Source organism: Sus scrofa, chromosome 13 (assembly GCF_000003025.6).
Source record: "Sus scrofa isolate TJ Tabasco breed Duroc chromosome 13, Sscrofa11.1, whole genome shotgun sequence".
Classification (NCBI taxonomy): Eukaryota; Metazoa; Chordata; class Mammalia; order Artiodactyla; family Suidae; genus Sus; species Sus scrofa.
Genome location: NC_010455.5, coordinates 17,528,821 through 17,554,099, shown reverse-complemented (window position 1 = coordinate 17,554,099; position 25,279 = coordinate 17,528,821). Strand labels below are relative to the sequence as shown.

Below are 25,279 nucleotides of genomic sequence, written 5' to 3'. Positions count from 1 at the left end.
CCTCCACATGGCATGGGTGCAGCCCTAGAAAAGACAGAAAGACAAGAAAAAAAAAAAAAAGGTTTTCTGTTTCTTCTCTTCTTTACCTTATCACTAAGAACCTTCAGGCTACACAATGTACTAGATCTACATAAATCCCCCTAGTTAGGAGATTACATTACATATATACTTGAGATGCAGCATTATTGTAAATAGAAACCTACCATGTCAAAGGAAAAGTACAAAGCAGCTAAGGCCACCAGCTAAAGTTGGCATTTCAGTTTATCTTTTATTATTCCTGCCATCTAGTGGTAGGATCAAAAACAAAAGCATGCCAGACTAACATGCTAAAAAGGTATGAGAGGAAAAAAAAAATTTACTAAGACTACTAAAACAATCTAAATCTAATCCTACTATATATATATATATGAACATTGTCTGTATAATCATATGAAACACCTGGCCCATTTTACAACAAATGGTGAAAACTCGTAGTATGTAAGGATATATTCAAGTCTAATACGATTATGCGGATTCATATAAGTAATAGCAATAAAACAATAAAATTTCAAAGGATTTCTAAAGATAAGACTACAGAAGTCTTTTTTTTTTTTTTTTTTTACTATTTTATCATTACTAGGTCAATTTTGAAGTTTGAAAAGACCCACAGAGACTGACCACTACACCACACCATCAAAACACGACTCACTTATGAACAAGCAGTTGCGACAGGGTTTTAAGACTACTCTAACTCAATTCCCTGCCTCTTATAGTTGATGGATGGGTCATTTTGATTCAAGCAGAAAGCACGCTGTATGTATCAGATGGAAAAACAACCTATTTCTGTACTCCTAAACAATACAGGGAAAAGAACAAGGGTTGTTCAAAAGCTGGCAATGTCCTGCAGAGTTTCTCTGTACCTTCCCACTTAAGGTGAGATGCATTACAAAACAAAAAGATATTAGATCTCATAAGAACATACACAGCAAAACTACTTTCAAACACGTATCCCTATTTTACTTCTCACTCTTAACTTCTGCCTTGACTAGCAATGAAAGCTATCAATTTTCCTAAGTATCCACTTGAAAAAGGAGTGTGTTCTGCTTTATAAAGAACACTTAATAACCTGGAAAAAAGGAAATGATGATGAGAACCTGGCACCAAAAATTATATCAAAATAAGTTGATATAAGTGTTTTAATGCTATTGAAAAAAATCTGAAAAAAATCCTAGGATCACATATAAAATAGTGTATTTAATAAGTTGTAACTATCCAATGATACTGTTTTGCTCATCCAAAAAGTTATCACTGGATAGTTTCAACTTACCAAGGGAGGGCATATTCATAAGCCATAGTGCAATGTTAAAATCTGACAAATTATTAAGTACTGAAGAGCAAGATGTCAAAACAGTCACCAAGACAAATCGGGCGATGGTATAAATGAGCAGATACTTGTTCAGTTAATGAAAAAATATGTATGTTCCCATCATAATGTGGATATACTCGACATTCACAATGAAGTAACTAAAGAGTAAAGATGAAAAGATTTCAAACCTGCAAGGCTGTCAGTCCCAGTTGTAGCTCTATGACCGACAAAGTCATTTAGCATCCTCAGGCCTTAGATTCCTCATCTATCTAAAGCAACTAGATCAGTCTTTCCTAAACTGCATTGCAAGGAACACTAATTCAAGAAAAGGAGCTCTCACTGTGGCACAGTGGGTAAGAATCTGACTACAGCAGCTTGAGTCACTGTGGAGGCGCAGGTTTGATCTCTAGTCCACCACAGTAGGTTAAGGGACCCAGTAATGCCAAAGCTACACGTGGGTTACAGCTGCTGCTCAGATTCAATCCCTGGCCCAGGAACTTCATATGCTGAGGATTCAGCGCTAAAAACAATAAAAAAAGCTATGGTGGTTCCTAAATAGGTAAACACTATATTAAATACAATTAATATCATATTCAAGAACTTCTTTGCCTTTAACATGCTAATGTGTATTGTAAATAAGTGCATGAGATATGCAGTTTTTCCCCTTGTTTAAATTACCATACGTTATTTAGTTTTGAACTACAATTCCTGGGATATATGTTCTGCAGGAAACATTTTGGCAAGCACTCCAACAAATAATTTCTATGTTCTCTTCTAAGGTATAAAGTTCATTCTGTATTCTGGGGTGGGGGTGGGAAATAATTCAATTTACCTAGTTTTAATCACTTCATTTTCAAACAGAACATGTCAGCAAATATATTCAAGGAGTTATGAAAGAACAAAAGGAAAGTGATTCAATTTTCTCCTCCCTTTTGACCCACATTCTGGGGTCAAAGAAGAGTGATGGAAAATAGTGAACTATAATGAAAGCTTTAGTATCCTTCACATATCTAAAGCAATTTTATTATTTTCTATAAACTCCTCAAAGATTAGCATGTTCGGGTATACTCTATCTTAAAATGTGTTTACTCTGAGAATTACAAATGTTACAAATACATTTAAGGAATTTTTTTTTTTTTTTTTTTTTTTTTGGCCTTGCAAGCAGCATGTGGAAGTTCCTGGGCCAGGGAATAAGTCCACACCACAGCAGTGACCCAAGCCACTGCAGTGACAACACCAGATCCTTAATCTGCTGCACTCCCAGGGAACTCCCATTCACTGGAATTTTAAATGGATGTAATGCTTTCCCCCCACCTTTTTTTTTAAACAAATGGTGTACTTAACCCGGTGGAATCTAGTTCTACTTTTACCCTTTTTGCCAAATTACCTGACACCTATACCTTAGCATGGCAATATGAGAGCAAACATGTTACACTTCAGTTTACTTCTTGAGGAAGGGCAACTAATTCTCATGCAGGTCACTAGAAGTGAAAGAATACAGAGTTGGGAAAAATAAAAATAAGAGGCTCAGTCATGCAATGGCTGGTATCACTAGTAGAAAACATTCCTGAGTCCAAGTCCAAAGATGCTCTGAATTCCATTATGTGTCAAAGAATCCCTCCAATAAGTACAACTACTATACCATCTTCATTACTGCCTTTGAATCTTAGACCCAAGAAATGTGAATTGACATGAAAGTTAAGTCATGCTGCCTAAAGCATTGCTTTTACACTGGAGAGCTATACTGAGGTTTGTGTGTCTTCAACATACAGAATTAAAATGACCAGAAACTGTTTTCAAAGTACAATCTTCCCAAATTTGAGGGTTGGGAAGAAGTGCCTACAAGTTTATTTCCGTATACTTTGCATTTTGTTCAGACAGGAGAAAGTTGTTTGGTTTTATTCAGTCTTGCATTACAGAATTCAGAATTGCTCTGCAGCATTTTCAGTTTTAAGCAACTCAGCTGCACTTGATGCATGCCTATAGTGTTCTTTTTAAAAGTACACGGGGCAAATATTTGAATATTAGCTGCAAATCCCTAGCTTCTAATGTAATTAAAAAAAAATTCTGACCACAAAACTTAAGAATCTTAATTTCCATGATAAAGTTTGCAAGTAGGGTTAGTCAAGAAAATCTTTATTCCTTTCTGTGTTCTAAGGACTCCAGCAAACTGTCAAAAGTGGGAGACTCAGAGAACTAGTTTGCCTATCAGAAACACCCATGTTTGAAATGTACTGGCAGATCTTTACCGACTGATCCAAGTGAATAATTTAGAGGAAAAAAACGATAGGGCTGGGGAAGGCCAGCACGACTAGAGAACTTGGATCGAAAAGTACTGAGTCTAGCTCCATCACTCTGACATCACATAACAAAAACCTCACTTTTATCCTAAAACATTATAACGGACCATAAAGGAATATAAAAAACTTGTAACTTTTCCCAAGCCTCAATCTTTTTTGGGGGGCGGGTAACAAGTAGATTGATAGAAGTGACAGACCATTTCACATGTCTGCATACGCTATTGTCTGTATCTTCTGAGGCGGAGTGACTTCGAGGCCTAATCTCTTAATACACTAAGCAGTACTGACTTCTTATCTGTAAAATGGGGATAATAAAATATCTATCTCACAGGATTACTTAAGGATCAATAAGCCACAAAATGCAGTAAGATTTGCAACAAATTTAACTTAGATTTATTATCACTCCCCGCCCAACACCAAAACACAAAACAGCCCAATAAAAACAACTGACCAAAGATATAAGCAAGTATTTCACAAGAGAGGCGACAGAAATGATACACTGTGGTAGCCAGTCTCCAAAGAGAGCCTGAAACAATTCAGTCCCTATATATGCATCTTCTCCCTTGACTCAGACTGATCGGACAACTTCCTCTCTCTCAAAACACTCTTTCTTAGAACCCAGATACCATGCTGTGAGGCAGCCCTAACAGCCACATGAAGGAGCCAAAAACCCAGGTGAGCTCCCAATCAAGACTCTAAGCTGTCTGCATCTCAGCCATCCTAGCTCCAGCTGACTTCTAACAGTTGAGCCTCTGGATGACTGTAATCATCCAGCCCCACAGCTGATACCAAGAAGCGGAAGAACTCCCCCTCCCCGACTCAACACACAGACTGCAAAATAATGAAAAACTGTTTTTCACTAAGTTTTGGATGGTATATTATATTTTCATAAATAATTGAAACATATTATGACAAAATTCCCAGGTATATGAAGTAAAAATGTATACATATGCATTAGAAAATGTTAGTTTTTAATGTTCATAGTAGCATTATTCATAAAAGCAAAAAAACAGGAAACCCAAAGTTTCAATTAGAAAATGAATAAATTCAAGTCAGAGAAGATTATATATAGGATAATACTATTTTTTTAAAGCACCAAACAAAGCAAAACTTAGCATGAGCTTTTTTTTTTTTTTTACTATGACAAAGTAAATGTTAAATAAAACTCAGGATAATGGTTTCCTAGGGCTAAGAGGAAAACCAAGGGCACAGGCTACAGAAGGAACATGGATAGATGAGAAGCTGGTAGTGTTCTAGTTCTATAGCTGGACAGGGGTTTTACTGGTGTTTATCACTATGTTCATAAATATACATATGGGTATATACATTCTTTCATATGCAAGTTATAGTCTCAATAGACTGATTTACAAAAAAAAAAAGTATTTGTAACATTATGCCGCAATTCACATTCAATAGTTTCTCTATAAACTCTTTAAAAGTCTAAAATGATTTTTTACTTCAGAAGGAAAACCTTTTTCTTTTTTCAGTTTGATAAATTATTTTAACAACCAAAACAAAGTATCTTAAACTGGAGAAAAGGTCTCCTGTTCTAATGAAGTAACGGCTCATTTCTACAACCTCCAAAAAAATATCCTTACTTAGATTTTAGTTGCTCCTCAAGCTCACTTTTCTTCTTTGAACAAAGTAAGATTAAGATTACATTTCATGGAGTTCCTGTGGTGGCGCAGTGGTTAACGAATCCGACTAGGAACATGAAGTTGCAGGTTCGATCCCTGGCCTTGATCAGTGGGTTAAGGATCTGGCGTTGCCATGAGCTGTGGTGTGGGTCGCAGACGCGGCTCGGATCCTGCGTTGCTGGCTCTGGTGTAGGCCAGTGGCTATAGCTCTGACTAGGCCCCTAGCCTGGGAACCTCCATATGCCGCAGGAGCAGCTCAAGAAAAGAAAAAAATTACATTTCATCTACTGCACATTGTTTCATTATCTTGTTCCTTTTAAATGTCAGAAAGTTGCTTAGGATATTAAAATAAAAAGTTTTCTTTAGATGTAGCCTAGAGTAAAAGTGATACTAGGATTAAAATTAAACTTCCATGAAGCAAGTTTATTAAGTTTTCAAATTTAAGAACATATGCAATATTTTAATTGTCAATATATTTAACAAACCCTGTCCACTCTAACAGATTTTTGTTTGCTTGCTTTTCAGGGCCACAGGTATATGCAAGTTCCCAGGCCAGGGTCAGTTTGTAATCCTTCATCTGATGCTAGATACCCGTGTCTCTGTAATCAACAAGTTCTTGGTTTTCCAAGAATTACCAGACACTCCCATGGTGAATCTGTAAGTTCCAGAATGTCTGATAGCAAGGACTTTTTGGCTGGAGGTGCCTATTCAGCACCTCAGAACTGCCCATGGGTATTGGGAGAGTCCTCCCCTAAAGTTGCTCACTTCTCTGCAGGAAAGATGGCAGAAAGGATCAAGACTCCAGAGCTGCAGCTGCCGGCCTACACCACAACACAGGATCTGATCCGTGTCTTTGACCTACACTGCAGCTCACATCAACGCCAGATTCGGTCCCACCAAGCAAGGCCAGGGATCAAACAGGAGTCCTTATGTATATACTGGTGTCGGATTCATTTCTTCTGCGCCACAATAGGAACACCATGTAACATTTTTTAAGGGCAAACTGATGGATAAAGGCTTTTTTAAAAAAGCACACATTTTTAAGGAAAAACGTTTTGAGATCATTACAGCACATTAGGAGTCACAGGAATATTAATATATTTACATGGAATGATAGTATCATTAAACACATGATCAGTCATTTTGTTAGAGGTCAATCCATAGTAAAAGAAGATAAAGTCTTTCTTTTTGGGGGGGGGGGGCTGTTTAGGGCCACACCCATGGCATATGGAAGTTCCCAGGCTAGGAGCTGAATCAGAGCTACAGCTGCCAGCCTACACCATAGCCACAGCCACGCCAGATTTGAGCTGAGTCTGTGACCTACACCACAGCTCCTGGCAACGCCAGATCATCCCTAAAAGCAACAAAGACTTTCTATCATGACACCCCCCCCCCAAATGATTAGACATAGACAAAACTGTTTCCATTCCAGACACTTTAATGGAGATAAACAACTTATTTCATCACCAATGAGTATTTTTATTTAGTATCCTTTAACCTCTTATTGTAAAGTTTAAAGATCAGTCAGAGCTGTGATGGCTTCCTTAAGTGTTGCTTAATTTTCATACTAATTACCTATAATATAAAGTTAAGAGCCAAGAAACCAAGTGGATCCTTAATCCAACCCCACTCGAACTCATCATTTGTATGGATTTATCATGTTTTAAGTAGTTTCTGTGCATACCAAGATCATTTTCATTCTTCCACATCGATACTATTCTCAAGTTTAAATAAAATGCCAGGTTATGAATTTTACTTCCATTGCCAATGTCTTTTTTCATTTATCATCACAAAAGATAACAGCACTGAAACTTTTATCATTCATATGGTTTTTAGATACTCACTAGTCTGTCTTTTCTTATTCAATATTCCTTAACTGGTGAGTTAAAACTCCCAAGAGAACTCTGATCTAACAGTTGTTTGTAGTTTGAAAAAATACTTGTTTAACTACAACCTCCTTCCCTTTAAGTTCTTCCTAAGGTATCCACCCATTCAACTAGCCATCTCCCAACTGCTGATGGCAATCACTGACACTCATATAAATCACTTCTATAAGCACTATCACCTCCTTTATCAACTTTCCTTAAGATTAAAATGACACCTTTATTGAGAGCGATATTATGATGTTCAATACTAAATGGTTCACCATAGCAATTCTTGTGTGTGTTTCAGTGTGAGACAGGGATGTTTTTCCACCAGCAAGCAATTTTCTGACACTAGCTAGGTGTCTCACAATTCAACTGACACTATTAGTTGAACCTGGAGAGAGCATCAGATTCCATAGGTTAAGAACCTGACATAGTGTCTGTGACGATGTGGGTTCCATCCCTGGTCTCACTCACAGTGGGTTAAGGATATGGCTTTGCTGTGAGCTGTGGTGTAGGTCAGCATCTGCAGCTCCAATTCTACCCCTAGCCTGGGAACTTCCATATGACTCAGGTGCGGCCCTAAAAAGCTAAAAAAAAAAAAAAAAAGGATAAAGGATCTGTGTTTATATAAACTGAACACTCATTATGGTCCCAATACACTGCAGCTATTCTAGGAAGATTAGAAACAATATTCTTACCCTAAAGGATCTTCTGTTTGTCTCTCTGTAATAATGACAGGGACAGAATAAAGAGCCAAAGTTGGTAATTACATAGTTAATCCCACTAGGGGATTATAAGTAGAGAAATATATGAGAGACCCTGCAAAGTTAATGATCACTTAAAAACTCAGGCTTGCAAAGCAACAAAATCATGTAACAGAAGAACAAGACATACCCCAAAACAATAGAATAATGATGGAATGGGACCCACACCCAGCCCAGTGAGGTTAATAAATTAATGATTTCCAGGACTTGGCTTCTCCTCACACATTAAAAACAAAGACATAGAAAAAGGTAACCTTATACTAAACCCTGAAATGATGTAGCCTGTTTTAGTATATGTTACATCCTTTTTGCTCATTTCTACTGTGCCATGACAGTCCCAATTTAAGCATGTAAGGACATGATGGAGTTTAAAGTCTACTCAAAAATAAGGAAAAAGGTGGTGTACTTCCCTTCCCCACTTCTCCTCTGATTACAAAACAGTAACCCACTAGGTTTTCTAGGCAAAGCATGCCCTTGCCCACCAGCCTGCATATAAACCTCAGGAGTGTCCTATTCTAATCAACTCTTTCCTTACCTATCACTCTGCCTTTTGCTGAATTCTTTCTGTGCTGAGACAGAAGAACGTACTGAGTCCCAAAATGCATTGTGTGGTTTCAATAACAGTAATAATAAATTATTATCATTATTCAGTAGAGGGGGAAATGAACACTGTATCACCATAGTAGTAACCTGACAATTCAGGCAGAGGACAAGTAACAACTTCAATCTCCTGAGGGTTTTTACATTACAGGTGTTTAAAATCTTCAAAAAGGCTCTGATCTATTTAAATGAACAGTCATAAACAAAATTTAACTGAAGTAAGTCTGCTTTGTACTGGGATTGATACAACTTGTACCTATACCTCTCACACAAAGCAGATAAACTATACCAGATTGTTATTTCTCAAAGAGGTATGTTGGGCATGTTTCCTAATAGTTATTAATACATTTCAGAAAATTATCCCTATTTCCCTGGAGAATTCACAAGAGGAATAATACTAGCTTAAATCATTAGGGTGGCATGTATTACATGGGATTTAGGGAAGGAAGCATAATAAAGACATGTTCCTTATGATACTTGCTTCAAATTTTAAGTTTGAATTCTGCAGAAATGTCAATTGATTAGGAGCTCCCATTGTAGCACAGTGGAGATGAATCTCTAGTATCCATGTGGTTGTGGGTTTGATTCCTGGCCTCACTCAGTGGGTTAAGTATCCGGCATTGCCATGAGCTGTGGTGTGGGTGGCAGACGAGGCTCAGATCCCACCTGGCTGTGGCTGTGGTGTAGGCTGGAAACTTCCATATGCCTCAGGTGTGACCCTAACAAAAAACAAACAAAAAAATCGGTTGACTAAATGGGAAATTTGAAGACAGTCCTAGATTTATTCTTCAACTAATAATGAATTAACTATACAGCTCTTTATCTGTTCACAAATACAAGTGAAATCAACTGTTATCCATTCAAGTAGCATGGGTTCCACAGTAACACAAAGCAGAAAAATATCAAAGTTGATCAAAATCATTGCGACCAATAAACAGAAATGCACTAGAAACATTCATGTTTACTGTTTCACTTAAGAACTGCTTTCTAGTTAAAAGCGCGAAAGCTGGAATCGTGTTTCTAAGACTATCCTTAAATCACTTGCTAACACTTAATGACAAATTCTCACACCCAAGTAGATTCCAAGTTCCTACATAAAGATCAATGACCTTTTCTTTACCATTCTCCAAATAAAACTTTTTATCCCCTAAAGACAGGATCCTACTTAAAGGATCCTACTACAATCACACTTTTCCCATTCTTTTTGAACACTATCTAATAAATCAATAAAAGAAAGATATTGAGACAGGCTGAGACTTGGGAGCCTTTACTGCAGTGCTTGCAACTGAGCAAACAAGCAAGGGAACCTGTTACTTGTTCTCGACCCCTCGGTGTAGCAGCCGGAATTCCTCATGTGGCCTCTTATCAATTTATATTGATTAAAGAGCTCAAGGAGTTCCCGTCACGCGCAGCGGAAACGAATCCGAATGGGAACCTTAAGGTTACAGGTTCGATACCTGGCCTTGCTCAGTGGGTTATGGATCTGGCATTGCCATGAACTATCACGTGGGTCGCAGACGTGGCTTGGATCTGACGTTGCTGTGGCTGGGGTGTAGGCTGGCAGCTGCAGCTCTGATTGAACCCCTGGCCTGGGAACCTCTACATGCCATAAGTGCAAGCCTAAAAAGCAAAACAACAACAAACAAAAAAAAAACAAACAACAGCCCAAGAACCCAGGTTGGTAACAAAATGGGAAAAGAATAAAAGTGGTGGCCATGCAAGACTGGAAGAAAGCAACATGAAAATAAAGCTATTCAATACCTATGACACCTATACAAACAAAATCACACACAGCCCAGGGTCAGCAATCCTCTACAAAAATACCAATACCTTAAACAGTCCCTTCTTAGGGTTTTCCTTAAATTCCTACAGTTCATATCCCCTTTCAACATTCTCTTTCCTTCTTTTAAGAACTAAGTATAGCAACTCCTTTCCTTATGTAAATGTCAATGTATACACTTTAAAATGAACAACAGTTGGCAAAAGCCACAGTAATTTTGCATTTATCTGATTATTATTTGTCTCTTGAAAGACAGTGGTATTTTCTCCCCCATCCTCTCTTCTTTATAGTCTCAGTGTTTGTTCAAAGATTAAATCTCTGGCCAATTACTACCTTTTAAAAAACTTATCTAGAGACAAAGTTGAATCCAGCTCAAGAGTTCAGTCATGAGCTAATTTTTGAAGAGGATGCCTGCCTTTTCTTTCTTATGGGTACCTCCTGCTGCAAAAGATTAGGCCACCTCTTCAGGTGGGCAAGAAGCCTAGTTAATCAAATTATTGCTAAATCTTATCACCCACAAACTCTCAACAACCCTTTGATCAATGAAGATGAATCTTAAAAACAATGATGAGCAAAAAAAGCAAGACATAAAAGCCACAAGTGTATTTTTCTAAACTTTTAAAATAGGCAAAACTAAATTATATTATTTTGGAATGTACTCAGAATTATACTACCTATAAGGAAAAGCAAGGACGTAATTACTATAAAAGTATGTGTTGGGGGTGGGTACTGAGAAAGCACACACAAAGAATTGTGAGGTGGTGGCAATGTTCTTGATCATCTGGGTGATGGTCACATGGGTGTTTATTTTGCAATTAGTCATTACAATGTACATTAGGTTTATATACTTTTCAGAATATGTCATAATTCATCATAAAAGAAAAAATTTTTAAAGACTGAAACTGAGCAAGTGGCTGACAATAAAAATCCTTTGCAGAACACATTTCTCTTGTTTATTTAACTATTTAAGACATATTCAAAGAGTATCTCAAAAACAAGAGTACTGCCTATTATTCTGTATTCTCTTATTTTTCCTGTGGATTACACAAGTCTAAGAGTTTAGTTTAACAAATAAAACCTTCCTAAATAGGATGTATTCTCTTTTACAGAACTTAACTGGTATTTTAAGGGCAGACATGAACCACTAAGAGAGTAGATCTAAAAAGTTCTCGTGGCAAGAAAATTTTTTGGTAAGTATGTAATGTGATGAATGTTATACTGTGATGATCATTTCAAATGTATATATATATGGAATCTAAAAAAGGGATATAAATGAACTTATATGCAGACCAGAAACAGACTTAGACTTTGAAAAACTTACGGTTTACAAATTCTTACAAAAAATGCATACAAGTATCAAATCATTATGTTGTACATCTGAAACTAATGTTATATGTCAATTATACCTCAATTTGTACAAAAAAAAAAAAAAGAATAGGCATGGTGGTCACAAGTGAGTTTCCAGCCATGATTCTTTTTGTCAACTATACTCATGCTCATTTGGTCAGCAATAAACAATTCTGCAGTGCATATACTAGAAAACTTCAGAAATTTATTATGAATTACTATATTTTAATTTTCAAAACCGTAATGGAAAACGGTATATGCTGTAATATTATCTATCCACCTATCTATGGAGAAAGAGGGAGAGAAAGGGATAATTTAAGTTCAAAAACCAAATTCATAAAGTCACTTATAGGTTGGAGAGATTGCTAGATATCACTAAAGAAAAGAACACCCAGAGTGTGAAAAAAAAAAAAATCTTTAACTACCTGACAATGAAGAAAAAAGTTAAAAAAATATAAGTTTGAATAGTTCAACTATGGAAACTATTAGGGAAATTACAGATAACTGACAATTTTTAAATCACTACTTCTAAAGTCAAACTTCACAAAATGCTGTTTTTATAGCTTAATGTGAATTGTCAACATCTCCCATATCATCAATTTAAAGTGAATATTAGAAACTAACTTCCTGGAGTTCCCGTCGTGGCGCAGTGGTTAACGAATCCGACTAGGAACCATGAGGTTGCGGGTTCGATCCCTGCCCTTGCTCAGTGGGTTAAAGATCCGGCGTTGCCATGAGCTGTGGTGTAGGTTGCAGACGCGGCTTGGATCCTGAGTTGCTGTGGCTCTGGCGTAGCCCGTGGCTACAGCTCCGATTCAACCCCTAGCCTGGGAACCTCCATATGCCACAGGAGTGGCCCAAGAAATAGCAGCAACAACAACAACAAAAAGACAAAAAAAAAAAAAAAAAAAAAAAAGAAACTAACTTCCTTTCATCTGAAGTAACAATTTTCAAACAACTTCTCAAAAAACTTCCTCTAATACAAACACAGGTGCGAAGAAAATAAAAATGCCATCTAGCCAAGCCACAGTGTTCTACCTTAGTAAAAGCAGTTCACCCCTCTGGTAATCAGCTTCTATGCCCAGAAAACAAGACAAGCCAACCAACATAAACTCTAAGTTCTTTAGACTATAGAATTCTGAGTCTACTCTGAGAGTTTAGCTTGCACCCCATAATTTCCTTAACTGGAATGGCTTAATATCTCCAATCGCATTACTCTGAACTTTTTACAGACAAATCTAAATGAAAACAACAAAACAAATAAAAAGAAAAAGAAAAAAATAAATGAAATCACTTGGATTCAATCATCTTTTCCTCCCATTCAGCTATACCTTAAAACCCCCTCTCTGAAAATTCATAGTCATTCAGGTACAAGAACTTAATGCCATCAACAACTCTTCTCTCTTCTCTATATCAAAACAAAGTAAGGAGCCATCATCCAACTAGTGAATACAGTCAGCTAGAGCCAGGACTGTGCCTAGGTATTGTGATAGGCCAACATACGAAGGCTTATATCAGGGCAGCTGATTTTAAAACATAAATTAAATGGAGGACACTTTCATTTAAGTCTGCCTTGGAGGCAAAGGATGCAACAAAAAGGACATAGATTTTGGAGAACAGATAGACCTGCACTGCTCAATCCTTGAGAAGAATACTGAATTGCAATTTCTTCTATCTACAAAAATAAAAGATGTTACCTTATCTCTCCAATTCTACATCTGAAATCAAGTTATGACACAATGTAAAAACTAAGCATCTACTACTTTTTAGAACACACATTAAAGTTATCCTGCATTACAAATTTCCAAAAAAAAAAAAAAAAGAAAAAAGTCACAGATGATATGGTCAACTTAGTGTACCAGTCACAATTTTCTAGAAATTTGTTTTTCAAAAAATAGTACAAACTTGACCAACGCAAAAGACATTCACCAACCTATGCACAGGTCATATTCCAAAATATGTTTAAACGTTTTTCATTTAAAACTATGAAAGCAATTTTCCCAAAAAATGAAACTCCACATAGTAGCAAGGTTTCCTGTTAAGTCTACAAATGCCAGTTAACTTACATTTTCTTAAAATAAAAGAGCCTCTAGCAGTGGCTACTATTTCTTCCAACCCTTACCCTTACCTAACAAACATTTAAAAAAAAATCTTAAGGTGTTGCCACTTTTTTTTAATCCCAAAATCCCAAGAAATTATTCATGGTCAGAGTAGGAAAGTAAGGACCACAGAAACCTTCCCAGAAAAGAGTAAGAGGTTTAAAAACAAACAAAAAAAAAGGTCTACCAGAATAAGGTAAAGCAAATAAAGGGTGACGATGGAGTAGCAGGTTAACCATTTACATGTTTTCCCTTTTCAACAGTATTACTTTGGCCCATATATTATAGTTGTGGGTCTTATTTTAAATATGTTCTCTTTTCTTCCTATTTATTGGAGGGATCGACAAGGCACTTTTGCAATCTTACATAAAACTAAATTAAGTATTACATCTTGATAAAACATGGCAACAAAAGAGCATGGATAAGACTTGGAGTAAGCAACAGACTGACCAATAAAGGCTTCTAATGATTCAAAAGAGTTTAAGACTTCCGCATAAACTAAATCTAATAAAACCAACATCAATACCTTTCTAACAACTTGTGAGTTTCTCCTGAGACATCAGTTTCAAAAGTCATTTAACAGACTTGGGCTAATGTGCTGATGTATGATGCACTGTGATAAGTGACTAACCCACACCTAGAAGGACTGGATCTGATTCTACCCTGCAGTTCAACTGAGGATGATATATAAATAGTATTTACACTCATTATAGTCAAGTTTTATAGCAAAATGCTATGCAGAAACAAGAGCTCCTCTTTACCATCGAGTTGAGGAACAAAGATGACATTCTTCACATTACAGTCAACCAACCGTGCACTATCAGTATCCTGCAAGCAGGGTTAAATGCAATAATGGACAAAGATACAATAAAGAAAACAAATACTAACTGTAGCATCTAGTGTTCAGTACAAGTGTTCATTATAAGAAGCTTTCAACTTTTCTGCATGCTTGAAAATTTTCATAATATAACAATTTAGCAATATACAGATCTGCTGAATTGTAGGGTACTTTATAATTCAGGTTAACTGCTCTAACAGCATTGTTTTCAAAGTAAACAAATGGAGGACAAAACCCTGATTCGGTCACTCAAGAATATTAATCCTTCTGTTATTTCTGAGAGCACATACTGAGTCATAATAAGATACTATGATGAAGAGAATTTTTAAGTTTCTCATACCCCAAAGCACCCGAAACTATTTTTAAAAATCAAAGTACAGTTGAGTTATAATGTGCCAATTTCTGTTGTACAGCAAAGTGGCTTAAATATATGTGTGTGTGTATTCCTTTCCATTTTATGATTTATCTCAGGAGACTGGATATAGTTCCATGTGCTATACAGTAGGACCTCAGTGTCTATCAATCCTAAATACAATAGTTTGCATCTACTACCCCCAAACCTCCAGTTCATCCCTCTCCCTCCTTCCCTTTGGCAATCACAAGTCTGTTCCCAAAACTTATTGAGAACATAAAAATCAGAGATTAAGTATACACAGGCTAGTAAGTTTCCCTACATTCATAACAACCGGGTCTGAGCCTATAATAAAATTAAGTTTCTACTTGGTCTATGACCAATGTTGTCTTTATGCAAACTACTCATGGCAGTAGAGGGTGGGCAGTTTTACTCAAGTTAGCCCTTGACAAATCAATACCCTAAAGAGAAAAACTTCCAAAGTTGTTGCTGACAAATCCTAACTTCCCCAGGATCTGTCACATGCCTCATGAAACCTGTGATTACTACATATAGGTGTCACCATGCTTAACTCAAATGGAAGCAGGTCCAATCGGATTATCCAACCCAGCAGCTCAAGGCACTCCCTGTACCTCCAACCTAAGTGTTCTTATAACTTAGAATGAAGTCAAGACCTCAAGGCTAGAAAAATTTTAAACTACAATGAAATCAGTGTTAGTATAACTGTTCTGAAGTGCCTCTGGACAGCCATTGCTAATGATTCCACAAAGTGACTTTCTAAGTTTTAGGGACATTTCTGTTCTAAAACTGGTTTTGTTACCCATTTTGTCTCTTTCAGAATGGAGGTCAATAGCCTTTTTGTCATCTGCAGAGTGAAGGAAAACATGGAGACCTCAAAGTACAGGAAACAGCTTACGTTCCAAAGGTTTGTCACTCCTTTGAAAGCATGTTTTTGTATTAATTAACCTATCTATTTATACCATAGTTTCTATGAAAAACTGCGCCCCAAGTTTCAACTCTAAATTGCAATCTTCCATCCTGCAAAAACGTGTCTGCTGCCCTTTCGCAGCTAACTGTAGCTAAAACTAAGGCTCAGAGCAGTCTCCCTCTAGAGCTCTAGGAGAACCCACTACAACCTTTTCAAGCAGGAAAAAGGGCAACTCTCCTTTATAGGGAGTTTTTCCATTGCCTCTGTGGGAGAAGGTACCACAATTTAACAACATGGGAAATGCACCGGGTGAATATAAAGTTATTAATGGTTACAACAAAAATAAGTAGAAACTATATTCTTTTGCATATAAAACAAGATAAAATTAGGTGCTGTTAAACTAGTTGGACAACCAAATGTTTGCCAAGTACAGACAACATATTCTCAAACTATGTCCTCTTGTCTGATCACTCAACTGTAAAGAGAGGAAATCACTAATGGGAAGTGGTGAGGAGATCATTACCAAAAATGCTGCAAAGTTCTACAAAAGTCAGTGTACTTTAAAATGCAATATACATTACTAATATCATATACCACCCTTTATAACAACTGGTAAGATTTATAAAATAACCTGAGTGACAAACTTAAAAAACAAGTACAACTTTGTGACAATGAGTCACCTTTGGCAGCTAACTTGAGTCTTACACAATTTAGGCACTAATGCTAAAATTTACAGAAATAATTTGCAGAGAAAATAAACTTTTCATTAAAAAGACTTCAGAAGTGAAGCCAGTAACAGAGACATGAAAAAGAGATTATAATAAATTGGTGTGTGGATACAGAAGCTAAGAGGAACATTTAAATATTATTAAAGGTTCATGTCATTACTACATGTTAAAATTGTAATCTGAAACTCCAAAGATAGTAAAACACCAGAGTGTTTGTAGAATCAAAGACTTGGTACTATTAGTAGCTTTGAAGGAAAACCACTTTTAAAATCCAAAGTAATGACAGGTGATCTATACCTAACCCCCTTTAAAAAAATCTTTCAACAAGAATGGATTATTAAGAATAAGATGCCTGAGATCATCAAAAGATATGAAGAGAAAAATCAAAGGAGCAAAGTAAGGATTTTTTTTTGGATTGAAAATTTTCTCATTAAGTCACCTTAAACATACTTAGATATTGGATTTATACTGGCAAATTTCCATTCACAATAAGGGATAACAACAATTCTTTTATTATAAAAACCTATTTGGTCAAAATTATCTACCATTATTAAAACATAAACATTTAACAAGGACTATAATAAGACATTAACTGGGAATATAATAAAACAAACATTAAAACTATCAGTAAGCACAACACTTACATTAAGTAGGCCTTTAAGACTAGGTTTATATACCTTTAGAGTATATGAATTAAAATTCAAATGTTACTCTAATAAAAGATGTTTCTGAAATGGTGTTTTTATGCAGAGAAAAATACACTAAACAAATTTTCATGTGAGTAAAAAAGGATTATGCTCTCCAAGCATATTATTAAAACTAGAGAAGAAATCAACTTTTAATTTTTTGCCATATTAAAAAAAATCTTATCTGTGAAGCAACCTGATAAAAATTTTCATGACTACAATACTCAATTTTAGTAGAAACCTTTGGCTGACTTGATACAGATTTCAAATCTTCCTTCAAAATAGGGGAAAAAATATCAATGGCCTAATAATTCAATTGTGATTTTTCTGCAATGCTTAATTTTAGCCTCAATGTTACTACTAAACATAATTTGGCCTTCTGTTTATAAAAATAATAGTCTCTGGAAACATTATTCACAATTTTTGCTACCCATGATGTTTGGTCAACCATGCACTTCTGTGGTTGTAGTCTGAAAAAAAACAGAACTTTCTCTTTTCACATTGTTCAGTAAAACATTAGCAGTTTTCATTTTCTGGTTCCAATTTCATTTTTATCTAACTTGCTTATGCGTACCAAAGCTAAGACTAAAAATACTCTTTCCAGTTCATACATTCAGAGTAATTTATTTTCTTCTGTGATTCCAAGGAACACAAAGTTAAAAAAAAAAAAATCAAACCTCTAAAATAGAATTAAAATGTTTCATGGAAGAATGTCACAGCTGTTAACTATCCACCTAAATTGAATTGAGTGGGCCCCTCTGGTGTTCAATAGATGATGCACTACCAATTTTCTACCCATAATAGAACTTCAAAAAGTATTTTAATATATGGGTAACTCATTTCCCAAAACAACTATTGTCCATATATTTAGTAACTGTCAAGAAGATCATATTTTCAATGATAAAACAAATACCCTCAAGTTTGTTGGGTCTAATTATAAGGAAGATTAACTCTGGGCTGATAGGTCAAAACGACGAATTAAGTTCGTTTAAAAAGCATAAACTCGGATTAAAACAAGAAACTAAAAAAACTCTGGTTGGGCAAGTTGGAAAAAAAATTAAAGCAACTTTCCTACCTAAATAATTCACAGACCAGTCTAGTGTCTAAATTAGCTAGGGCTCTTAATGGGGTAATTAATTTCCTAAAACATTTAGGTCAGTCCCTGATACCATGTGCAACTTAGTGTTACAATCCCGGGCTCCCCATCGCTACGGTCCTGTTTGTTCTCTTATCCACTAGCCTTCCCGCAGAAACCAATAAAGGAACTAATGCAATGCTTTCAAATATTGTGCATAACATGCTGAGGGTGACAGTTTGGCTAACAGAGTGACGATTCTGCTCTAAAAAGCAACCTCAGATATTCGTGGACCAATAAAGTACGGAGTGCGCTTATGGGCCTTGAAAAAAGCCACTTCTGAAAATACTTAACGTTAAATAAGTAAGAATCTCCAGCATTCAGATGACTTTCAGCGATACGATTTCCTTTCCTCCAACATTTCACTCACTCGTTTTTTCCCTTCCTGTCCGAGAGCCACGAGAGAAACGATAAAAGCGAGCGAGGCTGAGCAGACGAGGTCCTGCACATCTGGACCCAACTGCAACAGGGCACCCCCTGGGTAAGCCCATCCCAACCGGCCAAAAACGCGCCCGAAGAGCTGAAAGCTGGCAAAAGAGGCAGGAGGGGAGGCGGGGAACCCGCCGCCAGGCGCCCGGCGTGGCCGATGGGGACTCCGCGAGCCAAGCGGCAGTGCATGGCTCCGTCCGCCGCCCGGCCGGGGTCAAGGTCCCGCTCGGGCGCTCGGGGGAACTTCGCCCACCGGCCGGGGCGCGCCCCAGCTCGGGCCCCGCGGTCCCCCGGCCGGTCCGGGCGGAGCACGGGGGAGGCGCTGGTCCCGGGCCCGCGGGCCGCGGCGGGGGAGGGGCGGCGGGCACTTACCACGGGTCGAACTCGTGGATGATGCTTTCGAAGCGGATGACGGCGAACAGGCGCGAGCTGAATCCGGCGAGCCAGGCCAGGAACAGGATGGTGAAGGAGAGCAGCGACTGCCAGCCAGCCGGCTGCGACAGCCCCCCGGACAGCCCCGCGGGGGCCGGCTTCGGCGCCGCGCCGCCCGCCGCCTTGTGCGCGCACTGGGCCCCGGGCCCGTGGTGGCCGTGCCGGCTGTTCCCCAGGGCCATGAGGCCGCTCCACGGGGATGAGTTGAGGGAAGACTTGTGCTTGCTCTCCGGGGCCGAGGGCTCCGCCATGTTGTGCCCCGGCGGCGGGTCTCGCTCCGCGCCGCCGCCGCCGCCGCCTGGTGCGAGGGGTGCTGGGCGGGGACCCGAAGGAGGAGGAGGAGGAAGAAAGAGCAGGAGGAGGGGAGAGCGCCGCGCGCGCCCGCCCTCAGCGCCGCGAGGCCGGGGGCCGGGGGGTGGAGGCGGCGGCGGGGAGTCTCCGCCTCAGCCGCGGCTGCGACCGCCGCTCTCTCAACTCGGATGGCCCCAGCGCCCCTCTAGCCATCCGTATCCCCAGTGCAGCTGCGGCAGCGGCGAAAGCCGACGGGACGAGGGCGCCAGAGAAAGAACAGAAGCAGACGGAGGCGGCACCACGGCTCCAAGCGGCAATGACATTCCCCTCACACTCGCCACCCGCCCCGCGGAGAGGAGCAGGAGGAGGAGCCCCTTAGCGTCCGGGCGGAGCTCAGGCTACCTCTGACTCCGCCCCCGACCCAACAGGAACTGGCCCTTCCACCTGTCACAATGCGACAGGTCCGTTAGGGGGCGGGAACAGAACCGCGGCTCCCGCCAATAGGGGTGCGAACTGGAGCGGGGGCTCGGCCCAACCGTTTTCCCCTCCCCCTCCTAGCCTCGCGCCCATTCGCCCAGAGCTGCCGCGCAGAGTGGTTAGGGCTTCATTGTCAGTTGAAAGACGCGGTTTCGCGCTCTTGTGTTGGCTGCGAGGAGAGATGCTAGGCAGCTCTGCGCGTCGCACGGGATTGAGCCGGGCCCAGGGTTCGGGAGGTGGTCGATGACAGCGGGGCAGCCTCCGTCAGGACCAGCTTACAGGAGACGAAGAGCCCCGCACCAACCGGCTGGCCGCTCTCAGGCTCCCAGCGGTCGTGACTTTTAACTCTGTGTGCGGAGCGCCCACCACGTGACCGGACGCGCAGGCGCGCTGCTCCGCGCGTGAGTCTGGCACGCACGGCTCGGCCACCGGTGGCGCTCCGCTCGCGCGGTGAGTGAGGCTCCTGCCTATGCGCTGCGATTCGCCCCGCGGGTAGCGCCCGACATTCTGCCTCCGAGGTTGCGAGCAAGGACGCGTTTGCCAACGCCGAAAATTCTTTGGAGCCGGCAAGCAGGCCCCTAGCTCGGCAACGACCTGCTAGGACCTGTGAACTGCGGATCTCTGGCGTTTTTCACTAGTATTTCTCTAATTGCAAAGGTAGTGTTTGTTCAATGGAAAGGTAGACAGATGCAGGAATCAGTTGCATACATTCCACTGGGGACGAGTGAAACTATTTAACTTCCTGTGGACTTTTAAGTTCTATCTTTAGTAGGTGATGGCTGACTGCAGATTCCCAGACACGAATCTAGGTTGTATTTTTACACCTTTCTCCCCCTTTCCCCATGCCCCTGCCCTCCAAAAGAAAGTGCTACCGGGTAGAGTAAATTCAAAGCAAAATAAGCTTAAATGCAAGTGGAGTAATCGACTATATTTCAATAAAAAGTACATATATATGTATGGAGTAGTGGGGAAACTAGAATTGCTCTGATAGAAGCCCCAGAAAGGGCACGAAGGTTTCAGCGTAATCAACAGTACTCGAGTGTTGACTTTTCACGTGATTAACATTTTTATTAGGTAAATAACATCTGAACTTAAAAGCATGTCTTCGAGTAATGTTATAAAGGCACCCAGTTATTTTCTTTAGTCATTTAAAGTTTTTACAGAGAAAATTTAAACACATTTAAAAGTTGTGTTTAAATAGTAGGTCTTTTCAAAGTGTTAGATAAATGTACTTTGACGTTGCCCTTTGAAAACGACTGGATCCAGCTACTTTCTTTTTTCTTTTTGCTGTGTCCACGCATACATAAACTCCAGGGCCAGGGATCAAACCCTGACCACAGCAACTACCTGCAACACAGCTGTGACAAAGCTGGATCCTTAACCTAGGCCACCAGGGAACTTCCATCTCTTAACCTGGTAAGTGATTAACTTTTCTCCCCTTTCCTTACATAAATAAATAAATCGTCTCATTAAGGAAAGGATGAAAAGATTTCCAGAAATAGACTTTTCCACTAACGATTTAATAGCCGACATTTATTGAACATCTAAATTTTAATGAGAGTTATGATGGAATATTAACGGAGTCCTATTGTACCAGAAAGGTGATGTGCCCTTTGTCAGAGCCCAAACCTTGTATGCCAGAATGCCGGCATTTGGAGTACTTGTGCCTTTGTTCCATGAATCCAAGTTCTGTCAGCCTAAAATAAAATTATTTTGTGTTTTTAATTTATTTGGAAATATCTATTTTATTGTCTTTTGTGTAGATGCTCCCTGCTAAGTTGTACATTATCTTTTTTGGGGGGGAGGGTTGTTTAATGGCCAGAATCCTGGTCTGAAAAGTGTCAAAGCTTGGTTCTGACCCCGTATTGTGGCTTCTTAGCCATGTAACATTGGACAACTCACCCCCCATGGGTCGCTCTTCCTACTCTTCAAGTAAATTGTTAATATCAAATTAGATGGCTTTAAAACAAAAAACCCAAACAAAAATTAGTTTATCTGAAAATATTTTGAAGGATTGTTGAGGAACATAGAGTAGCGTAAGAGTAAAAACAGCAGGAAAAACTCCTGTTATTCTTGGTCTTCACCCACTCACAGGCTCATTCAACAAGTATTTATTGGGCTTCTCTTTTATGCCAAGCACTTTGTGGACTGTGGGATGCAGTAGAGAACATGAAGGATGTGATTCCAGCCCTAGGGAGATGGATATTGACTAAACCATCCCGTTACTAAATACCAAAAATGGAACATTACAGATACTGGAAGAGACATATACAGGGGATTTGATTTGCACAAGATGGGAATGTTATCCTGAGGAAGCAGCATTAGGGCTGAGGACCAGGGGTGAGGATGAATGGACCAGGGAGAGAAGAATGGAAAGAATTAGTACTTGCAAAGGTCTGTAGTGGACTGGGAGGCAAGTACAGGAACCCAGAAAAGGACTAGTATGGCTACAACGCAGATAGTGGAACTATGTAGGATAGGAGTTGAATAAATGGCCAGATAGGGTGGAGCATGTTGAGAGGTGTTTTTTTTGTTTTATTTTAACCAGAAAGTAGTATGGAGCCACAGATGGCTTTAAGCAGGATGTGGTAGGTGTGATGGAATCAGAAAGATGATGGAGTGTGTGTTTTGTGCCATGTGGAAAGCACCTTGGAGAGGGGGACTAGTGAGAGTTCTCATCAGTCTTTTTGTACCAGTATCTGAGATTTCAGAGGTCACTTCTGTGAGGAATGCATTACTGAAGAACCTCTAAAGAACCCATAGAAATAAACTGCAACTTGTTTCGTTCTTGGTTTCCAGACCAACAACAGGGAAAAATGGTTTCCAGTCAGGGCATGAAGCTTGGGTGTGTTATTTTATTCTTCTCTGCACTTAACTTCTTTATCCTGCTAGGTGCTTACAGTGTTCTCACCAAGTACCAATATCTGAGGGGTTAGATAGTCAAACATAAACATGTGGTGTGATGAGCAGAGTGGTGATACATCAGGAGCAAAGAGGACAGTGGGCCAGGGCTTTCAAGGGGAGGGAGTGTTTGCGCTGAAACCTGAGTGTGAATTCACCAAACACACCAGGAAGAGGGATGGGGGGATGCCAAGCAGGAACAAGGAAGTCCATGGAAATAACACTCCAAGTTTAGTATTAATGAGGGTGTGTTGGAAGATGGAGGCTGAAAGGAAGATAAGAACCATATTATTGAGGATTTCTCTGCCTGGTTAACGGCTTTAGAATACCTTTCAGCAGCCAGGAGCCTTTGAAACATGGAGAACAATAAAACCATCAGAGTTGGTTGATGGAAAAAATGTTTGACAGCAGCATGAAGGATATACTGGAAGAAGTGAGAGTGGAAGGGTGGGGCCCAGAAAGGAAGAGAGAGATTGGAGAGGTATCAAGAGGGCAGAATCCAAAATTGATGGTGGGGGTGAGATAAAGGAAGTTAGAGGTTAGGATAAGTCTGGAGTTTCTAGATTGGCCATTCCAGTGGGAGATAGTGTCACAGAAATGGGGAGCCTAGGACAAGGAACAGGTTTGGAGGGAAGATGATCAGATCAGCTTTGGGCGTGTCATTTTTTTTAAGTCTCTTTAGGACGTCCAAGAGGAGAGGGGTAACGGGCACTTAGATAATGAGATCTGCTGCTTAAGAGGAAGGGTTTTTCTGGGGATACAGTTTGGGGACTCCGTTGCCATGGATGAAACTTTGGTGGAACTCAATTTAGAGAGAATTAGAGAAAGGCTGAACACAGAACACTAAAGAACTCACAAATTGGAGTTCCCTTCGTGGCTCAGTGGTTAACGAACTCGACAAGGATCTAACGAACTGGACAAGGATCGATGAGGATTCGTGTTCAATCCCTGGCTGAACTCAGTGGATTAAGGATCCAGCATTGCCGTGAGCTGTGGTGTAGGTCGCAGACATGGCTCTGGTCCCACATTGCTGTGGCTGTGGTGTAGGCCAGCAGCTGTAGCTGTAACTAGACCCCTAGCCTGGGAACTTCCATATGCCGTGAGTGTGGCCCTAAAAAGCAAAAAAACAAAGAACTCACAAATTAAGAAGACCGGGAGTTCCCCTGTGGTGCAGCAAGTTAAGGATCCAGCACTGTCACTGCAGATACTTCCACAGTCCAACCTTGAGATGACGCCTTGGCTGCATCCTAGGTGAGACACACTGAGCCAGAGAACCCAGTTAAGCTACACCTAGATCCCTGACCACAGAAATGGTAAGATAATATACATTTATTGTTTTAAGCCTTGTGTAATTTGTTACCTAACTATAGATAACTAATACAGGGAGATTAAAGAATGTCAAAGTTATCAGCAAGCTTTCTCATAATTTTCCTACAAATGTACCTAAATAACCTACAAAGATGAATAAAACCATCCTGTTGTCACCACTTCATCGCAAAAAGAATTTTCTAAGGCATACTCATACGACACCTTGGGAGAAAAAACAAAAGTTTTCCTGGTCAAAAAAATCAACATGCTTTATTTCCCCCTTAGAAGTTTGTGATAAACGTTACTATACTCAATGCTCTGAAAGTCCTGCAGTAACTTGATTTTACCCCATGCTGCTCAAGCCTATTTGATCCCATTTCCTCCTAATACCTATTAACAAGCTGTGAAACACCTCATCCTCAGACATATTTGGAAAAATGCTGCATGAAGTTAAAATTGACAATTCAACCTTGGTTCTAGAACTGGAAGGTCTATCAAATGGAAGAGTCCTGGATAGTCAGTTAGGAGTTGCGTTCTGGGCCAAGTCTTGCCAGTAAGACAAGTGACTAGGCAAATCACTGAAACTGCCTGTGGGTACCTGTAAAATCTTTTTTTTTTTTCTTTTTACCACAGCACCCATGGCATAATGGAAGTTCCCAGGCTAGGGGTTGAGGCCTACATCACAGCCACAGCAACGACAGAGATAAGGTGCATCTGCAAACTACACTGTAGTTTGTGGCAACGCCAGATCCTTAGCCCACTAAGTGAGGCCAGGGATCGAACCTGCATCCTCATGGAGACTACCTTGGGTCCTTAACCTGCTGAGCCACAATGGGAACTCCAGGTTTTCATTCTCTTGACTGTTGCCTCACTGTTGTAACATAGCAGCTGAATTTCTAGACAGCATGTTAGCATTTGAGGCAGAATGTCAGAATGGAACTGTCAATCACGTTTGCCTCCCTTTTTTAAGAATAACAAAAGTGGAGTTCCCATCATGGCACAGCAGAAACGAATCCGACTAGGAACCATAAGTT

General features: G+C 39.7%; 1 protein-coding gene across 2 annotated transcripts in view; it reads right to left on the bottom strand.

Moving 5' to 3' along the window:
• The window catches only part of STT3B (STT3B, catalytic subunit of the oligosaccharyltransferase complex), a 102,699-nt gene extending 80,940 nt beyond the window's left edge, over positions 1–21,759 (bottom strand). The window contains exon 1 of one of the 2 annotated variants that reach the window (XR_002338187.1): positions 19,209–21,759. Coding sequence is in view for 1 of the 2 variants with exons in the window: in XM_003132088.6 (XP_003132136.3) it covers positions 19,209–19,519 (311 nt within the window). In the remaining variant the exon portion in view is untranslated. The remainder of the gene's footprint in view (positions 1–19,208) is intronic. The other variant, XM_003132088.6, reaches the window with a different exon arrangement.